Below are 23,805 nucleotides of genomic sequence, written 5' to 3'. Positions count from 1 at the left end.
GTAAACCTTCTGGATGTTCTCTAATCCAAGGAATTCTCTAGTAAGCACTGGGTATCTTGATAGCTGTGCTTGGGTGTAACTTCACAGATGTAACTTCACAAAGAAAATACCACATTTTTAAATACAAGTCAGTATAGACTGCATAGCATAAACTCCGCAAAACTTCTGCAGTAGTACTCATGTTGGCATGTTTCTGGCATGTCTGCCGCTTGATAATGGAGTGTACACAGAAGTGAGGCTTCCTTCAACCATGGCTGTGCAGGAAGGGCAGGCTTGAGTTAGAGCACAAGCCGTCAATAGGAGCAATATGGCTTTTGCCAGTAGAATTCGGTACCTAATTGTCCCACCCTTTCTATGTGTCTCTACAGCTGGAGTTAGTAAAAACTTGACAAAATCAGAAGTCTTTGACCAGTCTACGCAGTGGTGATGGAGAGTGGAGAGTCAGGCTTGTGCTGACTACTGGTCTGTAGTATTTAGGACCTGCCTTGCTTGCCTAAGGAGCAATCTTACACTGCTGTCTAAGTATCTATTATGAGGTAATCTGTAGCAAAAAAGTATTAAAGTTTGTCTTGTGGACCATTGCATTAGCAGTTATATACAATCGGTGTGGTAGCTATTGCGGTTTCTTACATGGAAAGCTGATCTGGAGCATACACGCTTCATTACAGTAGGGGTGGCAGTTGTCTGAGATTCTGATCAACATTGATGTTGATTCTGATGAAAGGTCAGGAAGCAGAAGAGCTCTCGTATGGGATAAGTTGGTTGTTTTGGAGCTGTGAACAAACTATCAGCGCTCATTGCACTGGCTGATATTCCATAGGCTTAGTAATATCTCACACTTTATGTGAGCACAAAACAGTGATGGGTCACAAGAACCCCATGCAATGCCACAGGCTTGGGGCAGAGTGGCTGGAAAGCTGCCCAGTGGAAAAGGACCTGGAGGGTGTTGGTCAAGAGCCAACTGAATATGAGCCAGCAGTGTGCCCAGGTGCCCAAGAAGGCCAACAGCATCCTGGCTTGTATCAGAAACAGTGTGGCCAGCAGGACTAGGGAAGCGATCATCCTCCTGTACTCGGCTCTGGTGAGGCCGCACCTTGAGTGCTGTGTTCAGTTTTGGGCCTCTCACTACAAGAAAGACATTGAGGGGCTGTAGCGTGTCCAGAGAAGGGCAACGGAGCTGGTGAAGGGTCTGGAGCACAAGTGTCATGAGGAGCAGCTGAGGGAACTGGGGTGGTTTAGCCTGGAGAAGAGGAGGCTGAGGGGAGACCTTATCGCTGTCTACAACTCCCTGAAAGGAGGTTGTGGCCAGGTGGGTGTTGGTCTCTTCTCCCAAGTAACAAGTGATAGCACAAGAGGAAATGGCCTCAAGTTGTGCCAGGGGAGGTTTAGATTGGATATTAGGAAAAATTTCTTCACTGGAACAGGCTGCCAGGGAAGTGGTTGAGTCACCGTCCCTGGAGGTATTGAAAAGACATGTAGATGTGGTGCTTAGGGACATGGTTTAGTGGTGGGCTTGGCAGTGCTAGGTTAATGGTTGGACCCAATGATCTTAAAGGTCTTTTCCAACCTAAATGATTCTATGATTCTGTATGATTGCTACAAAATACAATAGAATGCTTGCTTTTTGGATGGCCACATTGGTGTCATTCATCTTTTGTAACCTGTTTTACTCCACAGAGTACATGACCAGAAAATAAATAATAGTGATACTGTAGCTATGCTGAGACTCAAGTAAGGAGCTCTGTATTTTGTATAGAATATTTTTATTCTTTCACACACAGTAATTGGGTGATATTTTCAGCTCCCCCAAATCAGCAATGAGTGTACTTATGCAGTGGTGGCTGAGGGCATTAAGATTGGTTTTAATCACTTCCATCCCACTGTTAGGATGCTGCCAGCATCAAAATAAGTTGTTTTGATTCAGAGTTTTTCTGAAAACTTTGGATCAGCAAGTTTTAACTTTTTAGTAGTTGCACCTGTTCAAAAATGTCTCCATTAGTAGTAACAGAGCAGGAAGACTTCAGAAATGGTATTGCGGCAGCACTTCACTAAAACATGAACTTTTTTTCATGCAAAATAGTTTTTAATTGTCAAGCTATATGTTGCTAAGAAGGTATTAATAGAACTTTTGTTTTCCATACATTTTCATCTGTGCTTTGTAGAAGTATGGCAAGACATTTAGTAAACTACAAGATTCCTTTGGAGTCTCTTTGCAAAATAGTCTTCATTCTCATCTGATGTAATGGCTTTCCCTTTATTGCAGAAAAGATCAGTGACACCACTTGTTGGTTTATAAATGCAAGTTGGCTCTTTACAACGGCAATGTTTTTAAAGGCTTTTCTGAAGTATTGAGATAGCAGATGATTCTAAACAGTATCACATTGCCCAAAATATTTTAAGGTAATATTTTCATATATTAAAGTGAAAAAGACATATACATCTTCAATTCAAGGCAGTAGTTTCACAGAAAAGGGAAGGGATCATCACTGACAATAAAGGAGGAGAAACTGATTGGTAAAACAGATTTTGGAAAGAATTATGGGTACAAGCGTAGTCTTGAGGATGTTTCTGGGCTTGAGTTACTATAGAAAAAAAAATGTACAGCTGTACTGTTGTTGAATATAGGTACTGGTTGCAATTTCAGAGGTGGTGGTGATGCCTTTTTACTCTGGAGTTTTTACTGATATGTGAGCTTTGCAGACAGACAATGTCTGCGAAGTATTTACGTTGGTCTAGAAAAGCCGAAGTGTGCTTCAGATGGAGGGAGCACCAAGGCAGGCCTAATGCTGTGAAAGCGTTGACAAGACAAGTTGAGAATTGCAGGGACAAAGCAATGCATAGAGACATGACACCAAAACGTTCCAAATGATTTGTTTGGAAGATTGTCAAGATGAGTAGTTTGTCCTAAATAATCCAGAGGGATGATGAATCCTTTCATTAACCTTTTGAAAGGAAGAATCGTGGAGCAATTTCTACATTTGATGGCTTTTAACACCTTGAGGACTGTGCTATCAGGAAGGATACAAATTCAAAACGAGTGATCTCTGTGGCACTAGGTAGAGCTGATTCCAGAAGCAATACTATAAGTCTGTCTTCCGTTTTAAAAGAACTTTCATTGGTCACAGGTTGCTGTTTTAACTGTTCCAAAGTGAAGGTGGTAATTTACCAGGGCTGCAGTTGCTGCAAATGAGAATATTCAGTAATGATTTACCTAACATGAAATTATCCATTGTATAGATGTCAAATTGGAGAGCTTTGCGGTTTCGAGCCAGTGGGAACTGACTGAGCGCTTGCTCTACTGTTATACAACGTAGTTGTTAAACCAAAGTTCAAGAAAATTTAAATAAAGTGTGGTTACAGTAGATCTTTTCTTAAAATATGTAAAAGACCAGGGAGTCTGGAAATACCTGTGAGGGAAATGAAAGTAGTCCTGGTAAAAAGGAGTGGTTTTGTTTCTTTTGTTTGGTGCTAATGTTTAAATTTCACAAAGTTAGCTGAGTCATGTCGCGTGCTTTGCTGCTCTTGCTTCATACTTCTTAAAGCTCAATATTGGCTCAAGTTGCTGCTCCGCTAGGGAAACGACGACACTCGGCTACTTTCAGTGCTTAAGTGCAGTTGATTGTGGTTCAATCCTTGTTTAAGCAACAGAAAGATTCTCCTCCTTAACCTCCCTCCCTGCCACTAACCCTCGCCGGATTAATCCTACATCCTGTCCATCTTGCTACTTCACATAACAGGCTTGGTTTGAGGCATCTATCTGTGCTTTGGGTGGCAGAGAATGAGCTTAGCTCTAAACATGTCAGCAGCTGTGAAATGCAGGCAGCTTCATTTTTAATTTTTCCAATCTTGGTGATAGATGTTTGGAAGTTTAAAAATAAGTTTGAATTCCAGAAAAGTCAGATTTTTGCACTCCAGAAACAATTTCTCAAATAGTGTTTTCATTTATAATTTGGCAAGAGCATATTACCATCCTGGGTAACCTGTTGAGCTGCAAATTATTTTAACTCCTCAGAGTTCCTGAAGAATCTCTGGTTTGCTCTAATAAGCTGTGATCTTTAGGAGTGTCCTGCATTGTGATATTGCATGTTAATAGCATTGATTAACTGTCAAGTGGTGGGAATTGATCAGAAAATGTCTATTGTAAAATTAAATGGTATTACTGAAGACTGTACCATGCTGCTGGTTAGGGAGGTGACTAGCCCCAGTAGTTGGTGGTAGGAGTATTAATGCGAGCTCCAGGTTTTTTCGCATGATTAAAACAGGCCATCTGTTCTTTGTTAAATGTTTACAAAAACAGCTTTTCTCTAAAAGATTTAAAGAGCTGTGGGTCTAGTAAACACACCAATATTTTTGAGCACCTTTTTCACCTTATCTCAAATAATGCAAAAAATAATTCTGCTGCAATATCAAATAGGATGAATACCTATTTGTGTTTAATCTTCACTGGTTTCTTTCCTGTGGAAGATTAAATTCTGTACCAACATAGTAAATTATGGCTTTGTTATTACTGAAAGCAGCAGGAGAAGCGATTTCTGGGAAGTACACAGCTAAATTTTTCAATCTTTTGGTAAAAACTTGTAATATACATATTTTTTAAAAAAAATTTGTAAATGGAAAATGGGGTTCTTTCATTAGAAATTGTGACCCTGTAACTAGAGTTAATCCTTCGTAGATTTAAAGAAGGAGAACTATTTGAAATAATTCCCTGTGGTAGGCTTAATCTAACATTTACTAGTGAAAGCCTGTTCTTCCTTTTCTCCCTTCTCAAGAGCAGACAACTGGTTTGGGGTAAGAAAATGCATCTTTCAAGCTGCTTCTATCTCCTTTTCTCACTAGATTTCTGCTGCTCCTACACAGCTTCACACTAGGGAGCAATGTGGGGTTGTCAGTTAGGGATAAACCGTTTTAGCATATTGCAAAAGTGTAGGCACAGACTTCCTAGAAAAATAAAGTTCATCACACCCATTTCTTTGAGAGTGCGCTACAATTTAAAAGATCACGTATAAGTGAATTACAAAGTGTGCCAAACTGCAAAAGGAGTGGCATGTGGCAAAAGTAATGTATTTTCAAGTAATAGGAAATATAACCGAACCTTAATTAGGGCAGAGTTGGCTTTTTGTAGCTTAATGTTTTGGGGATTGCGAATGATACGAAACAAAACCATAGTATGTGCATTGTATGCTTGGTAATGCACATAATGTGGTACTGTAAATACAAGGCAGTAAGTTGTTTTTTTGGTAGTTTTTTCATGCATAACGTTTAAGTCTAATGTATAGTCTTAAGTAGTTTTACAGCCTGAGAATGACTTTTGTGGATAAGCTTTGTGAGGTAGTAAGAATCTGAATTTTCATAGGATGATGTCTTCCGTAGTGAGTTACCGAGTACTACAGTATGGAAACAACCGCTGCCATTCTCAGTGCCTTACCTTCTGGCCAGATCTCACACTAAAGCTACAAATGTCAAATCATGAAGGGCTGACATTGCTGTCGTGGAGACTTGGAAAGCTATCTGCCTTACCTTATGTTCAGATTTGCTTATGACTGTGCTGAAAGTTGTTGTTTAGATTTCTAAAACAAACAAGCAAACAAACAAAAAAAAACCCCAACCTACAAGTCTTAGAAGGGAGATAAGGATTATTTTTTTTTAATTAGATTAAAAAGGTAATGAGAATACTCAAGCATGTATGAAACTTCATATTGACTTCAGTGACATGGTCATATCACTAATGAAGGTGCAAACTTGGAAATTTTATAGAATTAAATTCACATTGCATTACTGGATTTCTTGTGGGTTTTAGTATTTGTTGGATTGGCTGTATCAGATGCTTAAGAGAAAGAAAAAGAAATTAAACTACCAATTCTGATTTGTTCTAGAAAGTTGTGCCTTATACATAAGCTGTTAGATAGTTGTAAAAGTCTCTCTTAATATGGCAAACAAATACTGTAGTGCCAAACACAAGGAACTTGCTCAATACCAATTTTACAAATAACGGAAAGAAAAACTTAGCAAGTGAACAGTATTTAAAAAGAGGACTGAGTATTGTAGTGAACAGCTCGGTGAAGACATTGATGAAACTTGCACTTGAGGTCTGAAAAACATGGGATGTGTGAGATGTGAAATGGAAGATAATATAGAAATATATTGACTACCTTGGGGAAATGTAGGTTAAAAGTACTGCTCTGAAAACCAATGGATAAGAAGTACTTACCAGTGATATGTTGTAATATTCCTGTCTTTTCCTACCTAAAAAATAAGTGTTAGACAGTACAAGTATGTAACAGTCTGAGGTACAGAGAAGATAGTTTTGTTCTTTGTCACAGAACAATCATTCAGTTCAGTTCTGTCAACCAAATTCAAAACCAATTAGAAGATTTTAAAATCTATTTTATGTAACGCATAATTGGACTGCAGAACTCATTGGCACCGACTTCCTGGGATCAGTGTTTTCTGTACAGATATCCAGTCTTTGAACTTTCCATCATGAAGATACGTGTTGTGGTGACTACAGATTTCCAGAAGAGGTGTTGGTTCATACTTTAGGATGCCTAACATGAAATTGCCTTGAGGTGGGGCTGACTGATGCGGTGCTAATGCAATGAGTGCATCAGGTTTGCATTAGAGCTGAGTTTCCACTGTAACTGAGACCCTGTTGCACTAAAAAGTATCTTAATAAACAGGTGGAGGACAGAAACATGCAGAAGTCACTGTGGAAGTTCTTAGTTAAGCCAAGTAGACCCAGATCTTAAGTCAGTCATTCAGGCCTTCCCTCTTGTCTGTGAGTCTCTTCCATAAAGAACTGTAGTATCTAGCTTGTACCCCTCCCAAACAGCAATAAAGAGTTGTCTTAACTTCTTGACAGCCTTGCTTCTGCTGCTGCTTGGGTAGCTTCTGAGTATTTGAGTGTATATAGGGCACAGAGGTTTTTTGCTACTGTGAAGAAATGCTGAAAATAGGGCTGCACTGATTCAGTTTGTTTACATTGAGAAAACTTTTATTAATATATTTTGAAAGATACATATGCATTCACTTTCTCATGTAATGATATTAATAATTTTATTTCCTAAATCTTAAGTGCATTGTTTTTTTAAAAAGATCCAGGTGACTGAAGTATATGTCTGTGTGTGCCCATCAGCTCTCCTTACACTCAGGGACTGGGTTTGTAGTCATTTATTTGCATGCTTGCCGCTCCTAAGTAAATGCAGTTAGAATAAAAAGCGGAGAAAAGGAAACGTGAATAATGCTACAGACAGTTACACGGTCACTGCTATTCCTGGAAGTAAAATTCTGATTTGCTATAAACCTTTCTTCTTCCCAATTCAATGGATCAAACATCTCAAATGGCTAGACTTTGTGACCACGGCTAATGGGGTACTCTTCCACCTAGAATCACTCTGACTTAATTTTTAGGGAAGAGAAAAGGAAGAGAAACAGAGGGAGAAAGAGGATAGGAAAATGGTCTGATCGAATATGGAGTTGCAAGAAAGGCATCAGTACGGTGTCATGCTATTACTTTTCTTCTTGAAAAGTGCTGTCGTCCTGCATTCATAACCAGGCAGGCAGTGAGGAAGCAGGTTAGAGCTTTGAAATGCTGCAAAGTCATGGTAGGGCTTAAACATTTTTCTCATTGCACTCACAGATCTTTGTGTAGAACAGAACCATTCAGAGGAAGAGAGTTACAAATACATCCACTATGTTTAGTCCAGGCACTTGGCATTTGTGTAATTATACATAGGTTTTCCTGTACTTTAAGTCTGGTGTAAACCTGATACACTATACAGACTTTGAAATAGGATGCTTTTGCAGGTTCAGAAACACTTAAGGTAGTTCTCTGTCGAGTCTGTAGCAGGAACAAATCTATTTCAATTACAAGTAGGGAGCTGTGGATCTTTGACATAAAATGTAATGGTATATTACATTTTAAAGTGGCTTAATCCTTCACCTGCTGATCAAAATACCTGCTGTCACAGCTGTACCTATGTAAATTGCGCAGATTAATTTTATATAAATACAGCCTGTGAATATACTTTATTTTCCTTTTGCATGTCTAGAAACAAACTTTAACAATGTTTTTTTTCCCCAGAGGACCAAATTCCAGTGCAACTGAATAATTTGTAACACGTTATTCATTCTAACAGCTATTTTTAAATATCTGAAATAAAAATTGCTTTCCTTTTACATCTAAATGTTGAAGACCCTAAATATTGTTTATACTTTCACTTTATGTACAAGCTCTAGGATAATTTTACCCGTGCTATATCAAGAATTTCTAATCATTTTGCTACTGCTTTAACTGCAGAAAGCTTTGGGGTTTACTGTACAATATTTCAGATATGCTGCTAGATTAGTCTGCTTTGTATTTTCTCCCTCTGTTGCCTTTTGCTCCAAAAGAGCAAAGTTTTAGAAATCAAAGTTGCAAATCTACAATTTTGTTTCTGTTTGTGTCTCTCAGCATTCTCCGTCGGAACCCTTTTTAGAGAAACCAGTGCCGGATATGACTCAGGTTAGTGGACCGAATACCCAGCTAGTGAAAAGTGATGATTATCTGCCATCAATTGAGCCGCAGCCACAGCAAAAGAAAAAGAAAAAGAAAAACAATCACATTGCTGCAGAAGGTCCCAGTAAAGGTTTTGGTAAAGAAGACTTTCCTGGGGGACTTGACAGCCAGAATCTAAGCAGGAACTCAGTGGATTGCTCCCAAGAAGAGAAGAAGAAAAAGAAAAAGCCCAAGGCAAAAAAAGAACCGAAGGATCCTAAAGAACCCAAGGAAAAGAAGGAACCCAAGACCCCCAAAGTCCCTAAGACCCCTAAAGAGCCAAAGGAAAAGAAAGCAAAAAGTACCACGCCAAAACCCAAGACCAGCAAAAAGGCTAGGTAAGTCAGGAAACTTCTATACGTGATCAGAGAAAAACAGTGTGTTTGTGGGATTTTTAGAGCATCTGTGCTCAATGGTGTGGGTGGAGAGGAAATCTCGTTTTGTCGTTCGCCTTCTACCATCTACAACATCATGTTTTTGAGGAACTCGGGCACATTTCTCTTGTTTGGCTTTCCTGTTTATGGTTTCACTGTTATTTTAAACAAGCTGGAAAGGCAGAAGGTTAATTTTTCTTTTCAAGACATAAAAATTTCTGGATGTGTTAGATTTCAAAACTAACTCTTTCTCTTCTAATGCTGATCTTTCCTCGTGTTTGGTTTGTGTATTAAGAAATTGCTTCAACATTAATGTAGGTTTGACCCAATCCAGAGATGAGGGCTTAGAGTAAAAACGTTTGATGAAGCAAGTTAGGTACTTAGTGTTGCTACAAGTTGTACAACCCTTACAGACGCTATTTTATACTGATATAACCCATGGGCTATAAGTTCTGCTGTTAAAAAGGCATTTTTATATGGATATTGATGTATCCTCACTGTAGGGATTATATCCTTTCTGCTGTTTCATGTAAAGACAATTTTCCTAGCAGAAGAATCTTTGTGGATAGACCATATGCTTCAACCCTGTTTCTTAACTGTTTTCACTCAGTGTCGTGTCCCTTTATCAGGATAGGCTGAAAATGCTAGAGAGTAGTATGAGAAAGAACAAACTGCCGTTACACATGAATAAATACGTCATAGATAATATCACAGATTCTTTCCTTACCCCTCAACTCCCTAAACACCATGATTATAAATGCCTACTTGAAAGAAAACTGAGAGGAAAAAGACATTAAAGCTCAATTTTTTTTTCATTTGTACCTAGAATTTCTTACAACTGTTCTGAATTTGTTCCAAACATCTGAATCTGTTTTTCAAGATGTGGCTAGCGTTATAAAATATAACTTCCAGATGGAAGCACAGCCAGACTTGGTTAATCCAAATCAGTTTGCAAAATCCATTTGTATTAGGGTTTTAAAATTGCAGTTAATGAATCAGCTTTGCATATATTGTACAAGACTGACTATTGGTTAGGTTTGACACAGCTATATGGCTAAATGAGGGATGGACAGTAAGATGTTACTGTTCCTTCTGGCAAGAAAAGTTTCTATGTTAGAAGAGACAGTGTTTCCTCCTGAAGAATTTATAAACAATGGTTTGTAAGATCAAATGTTGTCCCGAACAGGTTGTATTAACTGTTCAGTAAATTACAGTTGATTAGCCTATCCTATTGCAGAAGTTACTTCGGCTATATTCCTATCCTAAGGATGGGGTTTACGTACATACCAATTCACAGCTTATGAGTTTTTGAAAGCAAAATACTGTATCAGCCAAAATAACTTTTTCGTTCCATTTCCCTATACTCATAGGTTTAAAGGCTGACCAGGCCATATTGCATGGTATTGTGCATCTCCCACTGCTTTTTGCCACCAAGAAGTAAAAAAGTTTTTACTGCAGGACTTCTCAATTAGTGCAGTTTTACAAGGTCTTGACTACAATCAAGCTTTGTGTAATAAGCAATGGTTAGAAGGAGTCTGCCTCAAAAACGTGCATGGGTTCCTGTGGCTGTTCTGGGCATCAGACCTCAGAGCTGGTCTGTCCCTTCCACTCAATCTTAGTATCTCTTTGCATGTCTTCTCTAAGCCTTGGGACATGCCATGCAGATGAAAGGAGCAGGGTTTCCTTTGCAGGAACAAATCACTGCTTTCTTAATTGTATTTGTAGGAGACTCTTTATCTTCTTTCCCATGCAATGACTCTTGTCCCTGGGTGGCTAGATGACGATTCTAGTAAGTACTAAGCTCTGTCGTTTTACCCGCTTACTTATGGGTGCGGAGAAAGTCCTACTTTTCCCGTAATGGGCTTGTGTCTCTGTTACCAAATGCTCTTTTGAAAACAAGGTTGTTCTCATTTTGTGGTCTTGTCAGCCTCAGTATCAAACTTCTTCAAAGAACTCTGAGACTGTGTTGGGATGCTATGCTGCCAAAGAATTTTAAATCGGTGAAAGAAATTTGCTTACTTTGGCAATATCACAGACTAGGGAACCTGTCCAGTGACAGATCATTGAATCAAGTTGTTAAATAAATCAACAGTCCAAACGTTTAAATAGTCTGAGCCACAGTATTTCAGCAGCGCTAACTCCAGAAAGGAAATAATACAGTAGCTGAGATGAGTGAGATTAATGCAAGTTGATCTAGATTATGGTATGATTATGTAGAAGTATAGTATTTTGATAAAGTTTAGTGTCTGGCATGTGTTTACTACTAGTGCTTATATTGCTCAGTATTTTGCTTTTAAGTGTTGAAAGGAGTAGTGTGATTTTTAGATTTCTAAATGCTGTGCAAAACTAACAGTTTTCATTCCTGGATAAGCTGATCAGTTTTAATAGAAGAGTTTTGTACTCCTGTAAAATTCAGGTAAATAAAGTCAGACATATGAAATGTACTTATTGAAGAGCAACAGTTTTTTGGACAGAGCATAACAAGTCCTTGATAGTTAATTTTGACACAGGCTGTATTACAGTATACACATAGATAAAAAATCTGGTATTTAAGTATCTTAACCATTTTGTAATTGAATATAGCTCATAATTTAACCCTGTTATTTCAGTTCCAATTTTGACTAACAGTATAATCCTTTTATTAAACAAATAACAACAAAAAAACGGGAGAGAAACTTTATCCTTCACATCTCTTCTAACTTTGGTGTAAGTTGTGACAAAATGAGCAGCCTGCCTCACTGAGATGTACCTTCACGTGAGTGACAACAGTCAGATTAGAGAATGGAAGAAGCTGATTAATTTCATGCTTGTTTGAATTGCATGTCCAATGGCATCTTAAAAACACCCAAACAGGCTGCTAGTATGTTATACTGCATATCTAGTGATTTTGAAAGAAAGATCACATGTTAATATTGTACTATTACACTTGTGACAGATATTAGCCCAATCCTGCCAAATACAGAAAGCCAAATACAGCGGTGGCTGGGAAAAAAACCAAATCTTTTGTGGATCAAACTAGTCGGGTTCAAAACAAAAATGCAAGTATACCTAGGATCACAAATGAAGGGTTTTAATTAATTTGTTTGGGTGTCAAGTATTATGTGGGCTCTTAATGTTACAGAGGCAGCTTCAGGCACGTGCAAAGCAGGCAGATTTTTCCGAAAGTAGATGGACAGGGAAAGGCAAGTACTCCTACTGAATTGCAAAGTCATGGCTCAGATGTCTGTTCCTCCTGTGCCTGTCCCTGGAGGAGATGAGGACCACCTGTTTGAGAAGATCACGCTGCAGCACAGCTGATATCTCTCCCGCTGCTTCCTATGAAACCCTAGAGAGTGGCCACCAATTACGGTGGGAGAAGTAGTAACTACTTGTGAGGGCCAAATGGCAGCTCCTTGCAGGAGCTCATCCTTTCTCCTATCTCCTCGAAGCAGTGTGCTGTGCTTCGCAGGGCTGCTCTTATCTGCTTCCTCCCCTCCCTGTGGCAGGGGAAACTGTTCGTCCTTCCTACACACATGGCAGCAGCCTGGGATGCAGAGTAGGGCAAGTGAGTTGCTGCTTGCAAGGGGAGTGCTAAGCATGAATGTAATTACCTCTTTTAGAGGGAGATAGACTTTTTTGGCGCACAGATTCACTGTTTGTTGTATCGGAAAGGGGACGGCTCCTGGCCGCGGAAGCGGGAAGAGGCTGCTGCGTGGGGGAGTGGTGGGGGCAGCAGGACGGAGCACTCTGGAGAGCTGGAGGACAGGAAGAGAGGTCCCGAGGCGGTGGTGGTAGTTTCCACTCCCAAGCTCGGATCGTACTGAGCAAGGCAGGAAGGGGGGTGCCTGTGAGAGGGAACAGGAAATCGTGCGAGATTTCCATGTGTGTGTCCACTGAGGCTGTTCCTGTTCACACCTGTCCTCATCTCCCTTTTGAACCAGCCCAGCTGCCAGATATTTACCTTTGCTGCAGGCAGGCCTTGTGGGCTTCCCTGTTACCAAAGCCTACTTTTTTGTAATTTGGCTGAGTTCTCAGGCTGGAAAAACACTTGTTGTCCTATTGTTTTTCCTACTTTTGTGACATATTTAAAACTGATTTAAAAAAAAAAAGTTTTGATTACACTAGACACTTAAAATAATTGCTTTCCTCTGGTAAGGCAGTACAGAAAGTGTGGCAGCTCTAACACTTTGAGAGGGTGGGATTATTTTTGTTGTTTATGGTTTTGATGCTCCACAGTGGATGTGTGACATTCTTTTAAGCCACGTTGTGATCACGAATTTGTCACAGGACAGCGTTCCCAAATGGTAAAATACGGATCAACAGTCTGACTTACTTTAAATGTTACAGAAAAAAGCATCATCCAACTCCTCATGGCCATCATAAATTACACTAATAAACAGATCTGTCAGTTACCCAGATGAGATGAAGTAGTTGCACAATGTAAACATACGGGCTAATTACTTCCCCTCTTAATCTTGCAAAGCATGCCATGCTTTTTGGGGTATTTTTGAGTCAGATGGTTTGGCCCTGGTAAGTTCCTAGAATTTGGCCTAGCTCTGTAGGTGGCTGCTTAACTAACTGACACAAAATGCTTGGTCAGAGTTTGGATACTTGTTCTCAAATTGCAATTCAAGCTTTCTGTTCAGTTATCCTACTTACTGTTTTCCTCTTCAGCCCCTGTTTTCCTTCACATTGTTCGCTTGTCTGACCTTCTGCAGGTTGTCTTTCTACTGATCCCCTTTGGTCAGTATGCTATGCAGTCCTTGGGGATAAGAGGATGAAACCAGAAAGTGCTATTGGACAGTGAGATTGTAAGACATCTAAGCTGAAATGTCTGTGTTTGTATCACTTGCATAGAAGGACTAGTTGTAGCTGATGGTTTCAGAATATTTTAGTGGTTTTTGTGTGTGGCAAATACTACTTTAGTTTCTCCCAGATTTTCTTGTTTTGGGACTGGATGCTATCCTGTCTCTAGCAGGACTTGGCTAAATTTTGTATTCATGCATGTGTAAAAACAAATATGAGAGTTGTCTAAGTGCGTATATTACAGTTCACCTTCCTTGTTGCCAGATTTGGAAAGTACTATCAGATGTGCATGCGGAGTTAAGCATTGACACGGAGCCCCTAACGGTAATGACAAAGAGTCTAAGAACAGGTTTTTACCTGCCTGTACTTACATGTGGAAAAGTAATTCTGGTTCCTGAACGGCATGAGTATAATCTGCTGGAAAGTGGAAAGGCTGAGTCAAAAGTGGGTACGTTTAATTGTCAGGAACAGATCACACTGGCTCTGTGGGAAGATGGAGAGGAACAGTGGCTGACAGTTGGAGGAAGCCGATGCTCGCACTGGCCAGGTGAAGCTCCGGGGTGCATGATGCCCTGGGAAGTAGTGCCTCGCCTTGCTCAAGGGGACGGTGCTGTTCTTCTGTGGTTTATTTGTACTTCACCTTCCTTTCTTTCCTTGAAACTGTAGCTGTGTATTTTAAAAGAGCAATTCTTCTGCTGAATTTAGAACTTAAAATTCCTGATAGAGCTGTACACGGGCTTTGTTCTCTCCAACTTAGTGGCTCTTTCATGTGTCCGGTTTTAACTGGCCTGGCAAGGGGGGAGATTTGAAAGTGTGTCCGAATTGCTTCATCCGCCTTTCCGTTACCGAGAGTCACTCAGTACTCAGGCAGGGCTCGGGGGTATATGTAGGTCATGAAATACTCTTAGCTTGGAGTCCCTGCCGCTGCGAGCAGGGACAGGTCTAACGCAGACGCTAGAAAGAAACCGTTGTCGGGGTGGACCTGCCGCCAGGGCCGGAGTCCCTGGCAGGGTCTTTGTCTGGGCCGTGCCGGGCGGCGAGCTTCGGAGAGCGCAGTGGCGGGTCGGTCCGCCCGGGGCAGGCAGGCCCTCGTTAGCGCTTCCCGGCCTTTCAGCAAATTGATATTTTATCAAACCTAGGCCACGCTATTCTTCCCGACTTTAAGCCTGTTATTCATAGGCGGCGGTGCACCCGGGGCACGGTAACGACTACTAAACTTAATTGCGTGCCTTGCTTTGATTTACGGGGGTCAGGGGCGAAAAGCGCCAGCCTGTCAGCTCGCTTCACCTGGCGGCCGTCCAGCTCCCCTGACAGCCTTACCTTTGATTTAAACAAATTCAGGAGATATGTAAAGTGTTTTTAGGTTTGGGGGTTGGTATTTTGGGTTCTGTTGCTTTTTGGTTTTGGGGGTTTTTTTGGAAGCGGTTTCGCGGTGATTTGATAAAAGGCGGTGGTGGTCGGGGGGTGTATGGGGGGGGGGGGGAGAGGGGGGGGGGGGGGGCGCACAGGACGCGGCCGCGCAGGTGCCGGGAGCGCCCGGGCGCTGATTGAGGGAAGCAGATGGCTGCAGTCGGTGGCCGCCAGCCAGCGGAGCAGGTGCTGGTCACGTGGCCGCGGGTTGCCGGGGCGACGCGAGCGCTCTCGGCGCGCGGATGAAAGGCAAGGGGCCCCGCTTCAGCTGCGGCTTTGTGCCATTGGTGGCAGCTAGAGCGGAAACAAACGCTGGGAGGGGAGCCGCTGCCCGCGCGCCGCCCGCGCGCCCGAGGGAGGCCGGCCGGCCGGCCGGCGGGTATGGCGGGCTGCGCTCGGCCCTGCTCCTCCTCCGCCTTCATACGGGTTTGGCTTGTGTCCGCGCTCCTTCCGCCGTGGCAAAGACTTCTTTTCCCCCTCCCCCTTTTTTTTTAATTCTCACAGTTTGAGGTGTTGGGGGGGGGTGTGTGGTGTGTGTTTTTTGGGGTTTTTTTTTTTTTTTTGGAGAGGAAAGCTGTGTTGTGCCCTGTAATTTCACAATACACCTTCCTTTTCAAAACTCTCCCAGTCTTTTCACTGGTAGGACTTACTTTATTTTTAAGTCAACATTAGTTTAAACGCAGGCTGCAAGAAGAGGATAACACCACAACCGAGTTGTCCCAGTCCTGAAGTGACATATAACCATATTTAGGAATTTTAAATTACAGCTCTAAAATACACCTCCTGTGGGCCGATGTGCTGATCAAAATGAACAACCTTAAAGCTGATGTTTGTTTGAGAAGTTACAAGGCTGGGGATTATGAAGGAAAAACAAACCCCAGGCAGGGTCCCGGGTATGAAATAAAAGTGCTGAGGGTGGAGAAGTCATATATAAGTGCCAACATACAGCAAGTGCACGTCACCAAACAGTATGTTGGGTACCAGTGCGTAATTCTGCTCTTAAACATCTCAGCAACTTCTAAAAGCAGCCTGTTAAATTGGTAAAGCCCCAGGGGGGTTGACCACAGAGGGGAAAAAAGACTAGCGAAAACCCATGCAAGACTCAAAGGCTAAATGTGCTTAAAATTATCAACTTGTACTATCGATTCTTCTTTGTTGCCATTTAAAGATTTCACCCCCGTGATGCTGAAGATTGTCTCGGTGCGTGATTTGGTGACGATGTATTTAAAGTTGGATTTTGGTATGTGTGTTCTCACCCATTTCAAGCTTCTGAGTGCAGTTGGAGAGATGGGGTCCCAGCTCCTCAGGTGGCGAATGTTTTCATGGGGGAGAAGGGGGAGAAACAACCCCCAAAACCTTTCTCTGCTACCAGTGGATACAGCTTTCTAGTATTGTGTAGATACTGAGATACCAGCTGGGTGGGTTTTTTCCTCTCACACAAGCTGCGGTTGCATGTATTGAATCTGTATGGGTGCCCTCAGCTGACACAAAGGCACCTAAATAGCAGGGGTGCTGCAAGAAAACGAATTTTCTCATTCAATCCTTTGTTTTGGTAACGCTTCCTCTGGTTCTGCTCACCTGGTCCGCACAGTTAATATCAAGACAAATGCACGTGTAATCCTGTTTCTCTTCGCACGTGTCAGGTTGCCTGAACACCGCTCTCAGAAAGCGCAGGTTTTGAAGAGAGCAGCTCTTCCTTTCCATTCTCAGTTTTAGTTTCTTGTTGAATATGTATTCAGTGTTGCTGTCTAAGATCTTGAGGAAACAAGTGAGGTGTCCGTTCTTAAGGAATGAGAAATGTATAGTGATGGCCCATGCATCACTGATTTTACAGTTATGTTTAAACACAAAGCAGTTGAAAATAATGAAGTCACTGAAAATAAACATCTCGCAGATAACTGTTTTGTTAAGCACTTTTCTCTTACCTTTTTGTACAAATACTGATTACAAATACCTCTGTTTCAGTAACAAGAAACCAGATTCAGAAACCAGTGCTGTGAAGAAAAAGGTTAATAAGGGAAAGGAAGGTTCTGAAAACTCAGATTTGGAAAAAACTCCACCACCATCACCTCATCCTGAAGATGAAGATGACCCAGGGGTTCAGGTAATGCTATCTTTCAAGTTCAATGTAGCCTTTGGCAATTCAGATGCATAAAACATTAGCTCTCACAGCCTTTTACAGAGGTAGAGGTATTTGGGTATTTTCTGTGTTGTTTAGAATAGCTTACCAAGAAGGGTGAATATTTTACTAAAACAAATATTCCTCCTCATAATTTTGCTTTACAGTCTTGTTAGCTGCAGGTATGTGTGCAGTGCTGCTGAGTCTTCACGTCTTCTTTTCCTTCACTGTTGCAATTATGGTGCTGAATTTTCTGTTCTGTAAACTTAATGTATGATTATGAGGTCTTGCTTATAAGCATCGTTTTTCTTCTTGCATTGGCTTGCAAACCACCTGAAATCAAGAGTTAAGATGTGACAAAGCAGGAAGCTGGAAATGTGCATGTCAGGGACTTCTAACTACAGTGCTTTAGTGGTTGAAGGGCCTTTTTGCAGGGCTGCCAGTCATTGACTAGCATTGATAATTTCTCGGCTGCTGCGCACCTGTCACTTTCTGTCCAAACTTTATTTCATCTAAAGAAAATCTGGAAATAGAAATAGCATATATGACAACTTTTGTGTGCTCTGTCATTAGCCGTGTTAAGAAGTGGTCGGCTCCTGGCTTGCTTCTGCTGGCAGTGGTCAGAGTGGGCAATAAAATTAAGAATTCCCTCATGAAGGGGTAGAGACAAGTTGTGATGGAGAAAGTATGAGACTCCTAAATAGTCATCCGGTGTTGCCGAAATCCATTGCGTTCATCCATTGCATATCAGGTTGTGGATGTGTTGGGTTTAGTTACGAGAAATGTCGAGACTGATGGTTGTTTGAGAATGGTCAAAGCACCCTGGTGAAAAGGTTGGCAAACAGTGGTGTCCTAACACAAACATGGCTTATGCCTCCCCTCTTACTGTTTTCCAGAAGGATGTAGAGTATAATGAAACATGAGCAATCTGTTATATTGTAGTTAAAAACAAAAGTAGCAATAGAAGAGGTAGTGTTATTTCTGATTCGTGCAAACCATGTATTCTGAATTAGAAAAGTTGAGATACACCATGCAAACATTAAAAAGCTTGAAGAGTAAGTTTTCTGTCCCATGCCACACATCTCTCTCAGCCTGATTAATGACACTGACAAAAGATGTAGAAGAAACTTTTGGAGCTGATGTTTTTTCAGGGTTAATTTGCAGATGATTATATACTGTCTGCAGTTCAATATGTATTCATGTTTCTCTTGTTTTCAGTTTAGCAGGACAAAACTTTGTCTTTGTGAAGCTCAACTGGTTGAATTTTACATTTGAAATATTTTTTCTTTTTGTGAATACAAGTGTTAGGGTATTTGCATGACTTTTTAATTAAATGTAATGAAATATTTCAGGTGATTTTTGTTTTCTTAATACTTTCTCACACTGTGAGTGTTATACTGCACCCACACTTCTTTGCATAAACTTAGGGAAGTTACAACTGCTAGGACAGCTAGAATTAAAAAACTTGTTATGCCTTTCCCAACTGAGATTGATAGTATGCAGTTGTCTAAAACATTGTTGCATTCTTAGTGTTAAATACTGAGTCTTCTGTAACAGTATTATGCAGAAATACACAAAGTGATGCATTGTTATCTTTAGAGAGGAAAAATACTTACTTTTGTGTGTTACCATACGGATTTTTTTATATTCCGTCATCAAGCCTATTACTTACCTTTCTGCCTATAGATCAGTTAATGAGTAAAAGATAACCTGATGCAGTTAAAGGTAAGCACAGTTTTTGACAACAGTGCATTACAATTGCAAAGCGTCACGTGGATGTTAGGGGAAACAGGAAGCTAACCAAGTCAATACAAATCAAATAGAAGATTACCATTATGTTTTAGGCATCCTTTCTATTAGGGAAATGGAAAAAGAGATATTTGGCACCAAAAATAATGGTAAGACTTACCTATTGAGCCAAAAGAAAATGGATATTTTCTCATCAGTGATTATGGAAATGAGGGTGCAAATTTGCCAAGTGGTTTTTATTTTCAAGCATTAAAATATGGTTACAGTTTTGAGGGAACCCCTGTAAGTTACTGGGTTAAAGGTAGAGGCCACATCACCATTGTTTAAAAGGGTGGTGTAAACTTTACCTTTGCTCAAAAATTTCATTTTCAGGTAGAGAAAGAATATCTAATTTTGTGAAGTACATCAGATATTTGTGCTTTAAAAAGTATGATTAACTACCTAAAAGTAAATATTTGACTTTGTCTATGTACGTTGGGAGACCTGGGTGCATAGATCTGTTAAACAAGCTACGTAAGTATTTGAACGTACTGGTGAAGATGTTTGTTAAGCTGAGAAAGATGTAAAAATAAGTAGTATATTAATTTCTAAAGGTGGTGGTTTTGTTACCAGTTGGTATTCAATGTCATCTTTTTTTAATATATACATCAATCCATTGAGATATTTGATGTTCATGCAGACTACCTGGGAATTTGAATTTTATTGTTGTGGAAAACAGTGTCTGGCACTAAGCATCAAGTCGCAAATTCTGTCAAATGCATGCTTGTGTATTTTACAGATTGTTTTCTGCAGTTTCTCTGAAGCTTTCTCTCATCCTGGAGATGAGGGTATGGGGACCCAGAAACCATGTTTTCAATTTGGGGTGGTTCAAGTTTTTCATTCTCTTCTTAGTTTGGGGTCTTTTCCCATGCTGTACTGCAGGATGTCTTTCTGAACAGTGCTGGATCAGTGGAGTGAGGAAATCGTATTTCATTGTAGTTCCCCTACAAGATAATCTGGGTATGACTGGGTGGATGGGGAGAGCAAGAAAGTGTGTTGTCACTACTTAGCAACACTGGGCCATGCTGCGGAAAGGTGGTGTTTGGTTCCTGCATTGGCCATCTGTCAAAGTTTGCTGTAGATGTGAATTGAGAGGTGCAACTTACTGGGTTTTAATTGCTTTCTGAGATATGCTTTCTAATTTTCTAACATGGTTTAGTAAGGCTAAAAAACAGAAAAAAAAAAAAGAAAAAGCCAAACTACTCTTTTCCAGCTCAGAACAAGCATGAAGTGGATTTTTTTTTTGTTTGGTTGGGTTTTGGGGTGTGTGGGTTTTTTGCTTGGTTGGATTTTTGTTTGTTTTTCCCCAAAATTTAAGAGCAGCTAACAGGCAGGAATTTAGAATAGTAGTGTCTTGATACCACTATTTCTACCAGGGTGCTGTAAAAATAATAATATTTGCTACACATTAGTGTATGTGAGAAACACAAAGAAGTTTTCTCAGTTATTCTGCTGCTTATCAGTTTTGTTTGTCATGAAAAATATTAATGCTTTCTATTTAGAAGCGACGCTCCAGCAGGCAGGTGAAGAGGAAGCGTTACACAGAAGACCTGGAGTTCAAGATTTCAGATGAGGAGGCTGATGATGCTGATGCTGCTGGAAGAGACTCTCCTTCAAATACTTCTCAATCAGAGCAGCAGGTCAGATATGAATGGACTGGAAAGGTGGCTGTAACTGCACCATTCAAAGTTCAAATATGGGCCCTTTTCCTGAATGCTGTTCATCGGTGGTTGGCACAATGTGCCAGAAGACATTAGCTTTTTACATTTTTAAAGAATATATTAATTCATGACTTCGCTTACAAGCTAATGATATGCAGTTTAACACAGTTCTTTGAAATGAATGGTTTCTACCTAATGGAAACCTAAACTGGACTGCTAGGAGTCTTGAATTTACTTCTGTGAATTCAGTGGTCTGGCTTCTGTGACTTTAATAAACCACTCAAGCTTGTTCCCTGCTGCTAGGCACCATAAGAACCCCTTTATGAAATTACTGCCTTGTAGTACCCAGCAGGGTACACTTTATTCTCTGTGCAATGTAAATGATGGATAAAATAGTTTGAATAAGATGAGGGGTAATAATGTAGGAATGACTGTTGTAACAATCTCATTGTTTTGTAGTGCTTTTTCAAAGAACTACTTCACTTAACTAACTGATGACCTATTGGAGAATATATACATGTTCTTTGGTATTTAATTTGGCAATTTGTTAAGCCCTGTGAAATATTGTATGCGATCTCCATTCTTAATTGTATCTTATCAGAAGCAGAATTTGGTAGGTTTGCCTGCAGTTGTAATAGTGAATTAATGTAATAGAGAATCGCAGGCAATTTCGATAGCTATCGTTTGGATGCTTACACAGCCAACTAGAGTTTTTGAACATCTAATATTTAGACTGTGCAGTGCTGGAAGTCCGTGTTGTTTTAGGAAAGGTGAACTGCCCGTGTGATTGTACCTGTATATCTGTGCATGTGAGCCTTACTGAGAGAGCTAGACTTGCATTAGCTCTTAAAAATGGGCTTAAACAAGTATCCTTCAATCCTTTATTTTGGTACTAAATCTATTTCAATCCTCCTAAGTTCTTGTGCAAGGGGGAAGAAGTCTTCCTGTGTATTAAACTCCAGTTGCAAAAAATTATTTGGAGTTTTTCTAATGAAGGAAGTCTTTAACAAAGATGCACTCCCATAACTCTTGTATGGTATTTGTGATGTAGGAATCTGCTGATGCTGAAGGTCCTGTTGTGGAGAAAATCATGAGTAGTCGCTCAGTCAAGAAAAAGGTAAAACAAATCAAAACCCATTTCCCCCATATATTTAAACGGGCTAAGCATATGTCTCCTGAAGCTCCTATTAAGTTCTTAAAATACCTTGGATATTCCAAATTCAAAAACTTGTGAATTGAGGAGGTTCCCTGAAAGTGTCTTTAGATGGTATTTAACATGCTTTTGGATAGACATACACAAAACAGATTATTTGTTTAGTCTTCTACTCTTCTGTTGTGGTTTTTTTTGGGTGAGAATTTCGATTTTTGCAAATATACACACCTGAACGAAATCTGTGGTGCTCTTCACTTCAGAGTGATGTTTCATGGAGTTTGAGGAGTGAGAACTCTCTGGCATCCCAAGTTTCTGCCTTCTCTAGTAAAGAAAAATCCTTGCCTGTAATTTTTGCATCTTTAGATAGTGGTTGCGCTTAGCAGCGAAAACAATTTCACACGCGATCAGGAATGTTACATGTATAGATGGTTAATACCTTCCTTGTCACTATGTGAAGGTGGTGAAAGAAACACTATTTAAGTGTAGTTCTCTTTTAATTCTGCCCTGGTTACTAGTTATGTTATTTTGCTTACAGATTCTTGTAATCTGCTTCACAACTTGATTGGCCTTTGCACTTCCAAACTATTAAAACTTTGAGTAGGAACCAGAAAAAAATCTTGTTCTAAAAAGAGCATTATTATATTTTATGGATTATTTTGTGTAGCTAATTCTCTGACTTGTACTGCAGTTGGGCAGAAACCTGTCCGGTTAATATAGATATGGTGGTCATGTTGATCTTAGTTAACAGAAATACTTCTTTTCCTCAAAGTGTTAATTTTCAAATTGGTGGAGGGAAAATTGTCTTTACTGATGGATATTTTTTTTTTTTTTAATGTTGTGGCATTTCGTTGGGGGGGGATTTTTTTGTTTTTTAATTTTATTACTACTGTCATAACATCATTAACAGCTTTGCAAACCTAAATTCATGCAATGTCATGACTGGCTGTGATTGAATTTGACCTGTTTCTGCAGCATTCACAGCACAAAACCTCTAGGGCTTTTTTTGAAGTCTAGAGCTTGATTTTTGTGTTTCAAACCATAGGCTTATTTTTCAGATAAACTTCATGTAATATAAACTCGGTAATTAGTTGCCCTGATGGTCTACTAGGCAGGAGAGGAGAATGTGGTCTTTTCATAAATGTCTTTACATTGGAAGCTGTTTTTCACCAATTATTCTTCTCTTCTTCCTCTCCCCTGCAAACAAAGGTGTGATTACTCATGGGGAGTGTGTATTTTGCTGCAGTTTGTGGGAAGTGGTTGGTCTGCTGCCTACATGTCTTTGATTGCAAGCTCTGCTGGAGGCAAGCTCTATTTTGAGCTCTTTCTTTAATGTTTTTTATGGATTGTATTTGCAGGTTTGAGGGGTGTCTCTTCTTTCCCTGCTCTTTTCCCCCAATCCTCCTTTCCAAAATAAAAAAAAAGGATTTCAGAATGTTAATATTTAACATCTGAAGTATCCAACTGTGTTTTTATTAAAGGTCTTTTACACTCATACTAACGTCATCAAAACCCTGGTTGTTAGATTACTAATCAAAGTAAAATTGCCATGATCAGGACCAGTGCATAAAATAAACATGAGGAAAGGTTTCACTAGGAAACCTTTCAGCGGATTAGGTTGTAACAAAGATGTTGCGTTCAAGTATAGGACATTAGATAATGAATATGCTTTTGGAGCAGTTTTCTTATTGTAAAATTATGCTGGTTTTCTCAGAAATAGCCTTAGTTTAGTTTTGGAGTTACCAGATATGATGCAGCACTGTACTTGGCACCATTTTTTAAATGCACAGAATAAAAGGTAGAAATTACTTTAGTTCATGTTTGAAGTATAAAAGACAAATGTTTTTCCCTGTTGTTCTTAACGTTGAATTTAGAATTCTGTTGAATGCTCTTCCCTCTTGCAGAAAGTGTTACTAAGGTATCACTCTTTCCAAACCATCATGGTCCTGATGTCCTAAGTTTGTATATGGAAATTTTTCATTTTT

At 40.0% G+C, this 23,805-nt stretch overlaps 1 protein-coding gene across 9 annotated transcripts in view; it reads left to right on the top strand.

Annotated features, from left to right (window-relative positions):
• Nucleotides 1-23,805, top strand: part of CHD7 (chromodomain helicase DNA binding protein 7) — a 132,551-nt gene that overhangs the window by 65,183 nt on the left and 43,563 nt on the right. For all 9 annotated transcript variants that reach the window (XM_054816225.1, XM_054816224.1, XM_054816226.1 and 6 more), the window contains 4 exons: nt 8,450-8,871; nt 17,068-17,206; nt 20,512-20,649; nt 21,722-21,787. In XM_054816225.1, coding sequence (XP_054672200.1) covers nt 8,450-8,871; nt 17,068-17,206; nt 20,512-20,649; nt 21,722-21,787 — 765 coding nt within the window. The remainder of the gene's footprint in view (nt 1-8,449; nt 8,872-17,067; nt 17,207-20,511; nt 20,650-21,721; nt 21,788-23,805) is intronic.

This window comes from Grus americana, chromosome 2, assembly GCF_028858705.1.
Source record: "Grus americana isolate bGruAme1 chromosome 2, bGruAme1.mat, whole genome shotgun sequence".
NCBI classification, from domain to species: domain Eukaryota; kingdom Metazoa; phylum Chordata; class Aves; order Gruiformes; family Gruidae; genus Grus; species Grus americana.
The sequence above is the reverse complement of the archived record's forward strand: the minus strand, read 5'-3'. Positions and strand labels throughout refer to the sequence as shown.